The 6216-nt window shown below is 40.6% G+C and overlaps 1 protein-coding gene across 1 annotated transcript; it reads right to left on the bottom strand.

Moving 5' to 3' along the window:
- Nucleotides 1-4149: 4149 nt before the first annotated feature.
- On the bottom strand, nucleotides 4150-5910 carry LOC124284388 (acetylcholine receptor subunit beta-type acr-2-like). The gene has a single exon (XM_046720476.1). The coding sequence runs from the start codon at nucleotides 5839-5841 to the stop codon at nucleotides 4660-4662; it is 1182 nt and encodes a 393-aa protein (XP_046576432.1). The 5' UTR covers nucleotides 5842-5910; the 3' UTR covers nucleotides 4150-4659.
- Nucleotides 5911-6216: the final 306 nt, after the last annotated feature.

Genomic DNA, 6216 nt, shown 5'->3' with positions numbered 1-6216 from the left:
CCCGCAACTTGGTGTTTGCACGCATTCATGTGGCCACCATATGGTCATTTACCAATGGATTAGTGGGTTCTTTTAAGTGCAGAGGGTTGTGTACTGTACACTAGGAGTTGTGACAACACTGAAAGAGTCTGACTCCAGGATTCGTGGGTTCTTTTAAGTGCACAGGGTTGTGTACTGTACACTAGGGGTTGTGACAACACTGAAAGAGTCTGACTCCAAGGTTTTTACACCCGGTCACAGGTGGGCTCGATCCCGGTACCTCATGCTCGCTGGATCACTAGCCTGGCGCCTTAGACAGCTCGCCCTCCACGCCCCCGTGACTATAGTCTGTTGCAGTAAAGTAGACTTTAAAAATTAAGAAAAACTCCTAAAATACTTTGTTCATATAATTTATTCATGTCAGTGTACATATTGTACACATGCATGCATATATTGATGTCAGTGTACATATTGTACACATGCATGCATATATTGATGTCAGTGTACATATTGTACACATGCATGCATATATTGATGTCAGTGTACATATTGTACACATGCATGCATATATTGATGTCGTTGTACATATTGTACACATGCATGCATATATTCATGTCATTGTACATATTGTACACATGCATGCATATATTTATGTCGTTGTACATATTGTACACATGCACGCATATATTCATGACATGCATAACATAATATGTACTACAGCTCAAGAAGTCAGAAGTTTTCTTGGCCTTGTGAATTTCAAAGGGAGAGTCATCGAGAACATGGCTACACTTTCCCAACAACTGCGGAAACAAACACGAAAGAATAATGTTTTCGAATGAGGAAGTGAACAGAAAACAACATTTGATACACTCAAGGAACGGTTGACCAACGCAAGTGTACTTGTATACTTCACCAAGAGTGACCTACTGAGGTAATCGGAGATTACATTCCGGTTAGGCGAGGAGCAGATCTCGTACAACAGCAAAACGGTGTTCATCGTGTGATATGCTGTACAAGCAAAAGTTTGACTGATATAGACAAACGTTATTCGCAGACCGAGAAAGAAGCTTTAGCCTTGGTATGAGTGTATGAACTATTCCATGCCTACCTGTATGGAGCCCATTTTGAACTTCTAACAGATCACAAACCACTTCATTTCATACATGTGCTAGACCATGTGCCAGAATTGAACGCTGGTTGTTGGGGATGCAAGCCTATGGTCACAGCGTCAGGTACATCAAGGAGAGAACGATATTGCTGACTGTCTTTCAAGACGACTGAGGTCTAATCAACAAAACGAGATGATAAATGAATCAAGACAAACCGAGGAATATTTTAGATTCGTCGCATCGGAATCAATGCCAGCAGTCTTGACAACTGGTAATGTTGAAAAAGCTTCGGAATCGGAATTCAAAGAAATCAGGGAATGCTTATTGTCAGGTAGATGGCATGTGATGAAAGATGTAAAATACTTATCAGCGACTGTTCTTCGGGGAAACAAGATTAGTGGTTCCTATGTGCCTCAAGGACAAAGTGTTGTGTTTGGTTCATGAAGGTCACCTAGGAGTAGTGAGTGAGTGAGTGAGTGAGTGAGTGAGTGAGTGAGTGAGTTTAGCTTTACGTCGCACTCAGCAATATTCCAGCGGTCTGTAAATCGAGTCTGGACCAGACAATCTAGTGACCAACAGCATGAGCATCGATCTGCGCAATTGGGAACCGATGACATGTGTCAACCAAGGCAGCGAGCCTTACCACCCGATCCCGTTAGTCGCCTCTTACGACAAACATAGTCGCCTTTTGTGGCAAGCATGGGTTGCTGAAGACCTATTCTACCCCGGATCTTCACGGGTCTAGGAGTAGTGAAACAGGGATTGAGAACAAAATTATGGTGGCCAGGAATTGATGCACAATCTGAAGCATACTATAAATAGAAGCGACAAAACCCTTTCCACATTCATAAGAAATATCTGCCAAAAGCAGAGTCGATTGTACAATTGTGACAATCATGAGCAGATATTGTGTCAGCTGTATGATGTTGTTAGTAAACAACTCGGGTCTGAACCAGACAATCCAGTGATTGTAAACATGCAATAGAATGATATGAATACATATGCAGTCTTACATGTCAGGTAAAAGATTATACTTTTCAGTGGGATACGATGGCATGTGACAACCAAGTCAGCAAGCCTGACCACCCGATCCCGTTAGTCGCCTCTTCATACGTGAATCAGAAATATGCTGATCAATATCAGTGAGTGATAGAGTGAATGAGTTTAGTTCTACGCCACACTAAGCAATATTCCAGCTGTATGACTGTGGGATGTAAATATTCGAGTCTGGACCACACAATTCAGTGATTAACATCATGAGCGTCCATCTACACAGTTGGGATATGATAAGATGTGTCATCCAAGTCGGCGAGCTCTACCACCTGATCCCGTTAGTCGTTTCTTACCACCGAGGGTGACAATCCGCTCCATGTCACCTAGCCTACACGGAGGTTGATGTGAGTTGTTTAACACGAAATCCCCACGACGGCTGCTCAGACAAAGAAGTGTACAGAAACACTTCATTAGCATTTTAATACTTTTATTCCAGTTGAAAATTACATACAAAATACCAGAATTTTCAGTTGTTTTCATGGGAGCTCGAAGTATACTTTAAAAATCCTAAACTATGAAAAGTAACCAGTTCAAATCAAGTCAAAGCATTTATTGCATGAAAGGCCATTATCAGTTGTTCACTGGTCCCGAGGGGGGCATGGGTTGATGTACCCTCGATGTTCGAGGGTACATCAACCCATGCGCCCCGAGGGACCAGTGAACAACGTATTTATCTTACCGTACACCTTAATGTTAATTTTGAATTTTTTGAAGCACGGGTACAAATCTTTTTGTAGCCATGGCTAGATTTTGCTGACAAGAAAAAAAGATTTAGAGTTATCTCCCTTCCATCGATTTGCATTCGCAAAACATCGGTAATTTCCGTACATCATACGTGATCCAATGTTATTCGAGATAAAGAATTACTACCACGAAGTACAGAATGAGTTGCCATTGACAGCGGGGTACATTGAAATGTTCCTCGCTTGTAAGCGGGATACATTGAAAATAATAGAAGAGCGCTCAGCCAATCAGAAAGTGACATTTATGTGTGAGGTAAGATAATGACCTATATACAAATCATAGATACAATATGTAAACATATTCGTTCTGCTGTTATCATTCATTCAATTATTTAAACCATAGATATTAGCATTCAGTGAGCTGGTAGAATAATCATACAATAGAATTTCTTAGTTTCAGTGCGTGATGTACATACAAAGCAAGATCAGACAAAATTGCTTCACTTTTGTGTAGCCAAGAGCTTAGCAAAAACGGGAAAATTGACATGGTTTTAGGACAATAATGTTCGCCAAGAGATTTTATTCGCAGTAACTTAAAAGGCACAAAGATATAAAATGGAATTCATCTTCAATTCAAGAGCTACACAAAGGGGCATAATCGTAAAGACTTTTCTAAACCATATTTTCTACCTTCATTGATCATTAGATTTGTAAGACCAAGTCTAAATCGAACAAATGTATTTCTAATATTTTTAGCATGAAGACAGGACAATTATTTTTCAGGTTCTAAGGTATCCTTAAAATAGACATAGGAGGTATAACGTGAACTGTCACTTAAAATAGTCTAAGACATCCAGCCTTGCCGAAAGTTATCAATCAAACGTTGTCGAAACTCGGTGATAAACATATGTACATTTTCCACAGATCGTGACAGCCATATATATCCAGTAAACAACCATAAATACTATATGCCAAGTTTAGTGAAGAAACAATGTAAAGTTTTCAAGATCCACAAACGACCACTTGTATGGACAGACGAAAGGACGGACCCCGTAAAATGCTTTGCAGGGAATAAAAAATAAACTACCATCTGAAATCCTGCAACAGATTCTAACACATAATTACTATTCCCAGTATAAACAACAGAAAAACACATGAAAGGACGAACGGAGTCCATTTGTAAAACCACATAAAACGCATTGCTGGGGGAAATATACTACCATCTGAAATCCTGCAACAAATTTTGAAACACATAATTACTATTCCCAGTATAACAACAGAAAAACACACGGAAAACGTATATTATCAAATTGCCAGACACAGCAGACTCCAAAGACTCCTCGTCGAGAGTTACTGAGCCAACTAAATAAACGCTAGTATTCACATATCAGAGATCTATAGATCGTATACATGGGGTACATTGGGCAAGATAGGTAACATTCAAAAGACAAACCTGCTTAAACACGTTCACAAACCTCTATAGATCTATCACTTGCATTCCTGTGTTAACATGCACACCATGTAAAATCTGTAGGATATGATATACGTAAACTGTGCTCTTGAAAAACCATGAAGCGGTTCACAGGAATAAATATGCAGTCTTACATATCAGGCAAAATAATATACCTTTCAATGCTTCATACGTGAACAACGGAAACATGCTGATCAATATCAAGTGACAGGAGTGTTTATTTCAGAAACTGAAACTGATACACAACCTGTCAGCTTCAAGGTTAGTACGACATAGCAAGATACCCACAATACTATTGACAAAAGTGACAGACGGTTTAAAACAGATCACAAATGTTTCATACGATTAAATGTCGCGAAACGAATTACACAAACAGAATAATGAAAGACAACAAGGCAAATGCCAGGAAAACCAAGAATAGTTTTCTCTCCAGTGATTTGATCCATTTCTTCCCTCTAGTCTTCGGGACCTTTTCCTTACTGGTTTCAATTTCAATCGGAGACACCTTTGCACTTAGTATATCGAGATCAAGTCCATCACGAGGGTTCATCTCGACAGGCGTCGCCTCAGTGCTGGACTGCTTCTTGTCGTCTGCTCCTTGATACAGGTTGAGGAGGCCAAGTGTAGTCAAGATGACGGCACAGCTTTGGCAGAACACCAGGATCAGGTAAATGGCGAGACGGGACGGAACTCCAGACTTGGGCAACACGTCTATGACAAAATTGAGGAACACAGCGTACGTGACGAGAATTGAGATGAGGAAGGAGATCTTCTCTCCCGACTCTACAGGCAGAAGGAAGGCACAGGCGTTCATCACGGACAACAGAGACACGGGTGTGATCACAGTCAGAAGATGAAACGTGTACTCACGTGACAGACTAAAGATAATCCTGGCAACCTCCTCAACGCCATAAACGTTTGCCAGATGTTCTACACGCAAAGAAACATCCTCTACCTTCCATTCGACGCTCTTCCCCAAGATGCTGGTGAAAGGATTGGACTTAACATTAGTGGTGTTGAAAGTGTAACCAACCAAACTATTGAGAAAGATGCTACACTGCTGCTTGTCAAAAGGATAACGTGTGACATCGACGAAGCATTGAGTGTGGAACAAGTCAGTGATTGTCATGGAAACGTAACCATCTCCAAAGCCATATATCAAGGCATTGCTAGAGTCTAGTGGAGAGCCAGCATTGTTGGAAAACATGAATGGCGGCGTCCATATTTCATTTGACTCCAGTTTCAGATAAGTAGGATTCTCGTGAGATGAACTGTTCCAAATAAGGAGTGGGTCATACCATTCGAAAATCAGTGTTCCAAATACAGTGAGGACTTGACTAGCGACGTCGAGACCCTGGATATAAAGCAGTAAGAAGGACACGTTCACAGTGACCAAGTAAGGATCTTCTGAGGAAAATGGCGGAATGTCCTTTGGGTATCCATGAAGCAGAGTGTCTCGAAACAATTGATGTTTTAATCTGCTCGATGTGTTCTGACCCACAGCGTATGGTACCACTAAAATAACCAGAATGATATTGATCCACATGCTGGAGGCGTTAAAACACGACCGTTTGTGACAAGTTCAGTTTCTCTCTGACCAAGAATCTGTAACAAGAGCGTGGTACCGTCTATATATATTTGCGGCACGTAATCTATGGTAATATCTCCAAACATTCGTTGCTACAATTGTAAATGCATCAGTTGATTGCTATGCAGTACATATGTAATGAGTGTTTTGTGTACGATGGAACAGTGTAATGGTTTCTGTAGATCAATAAGATCAATAATGCGATCACTCCAAGCATGAAAGGACAAAACTCATTCAATATTCATATGAAACTGACGGTCAAATTTTAGAATTTGCAATTTCCAGCAATATCAAGTCACCAAAATGGGCTTAACACATTGTACCCATGTGGGG

Source organism: Haliotis rubra, unplaced genomic scaffold, assembly GCF_003918875.1.
Source record: "Haliotis rubra isolate DU_JTF1 unplaced genomic scaffold, ASM391887v1 Scf336, whole genome shotgun sequence".
Classification (NCBI taxonomy): Eukaryota; Metazoa; Mollusca; class Gastropoda; order Lepetellida; family Haliotidae; genus Haliotis; species Haliotis rubra.
Note: the sequence above shows the minus strand (reverse complement) of the source record. Positions and strands in the feature narration are given on the sequence as shown.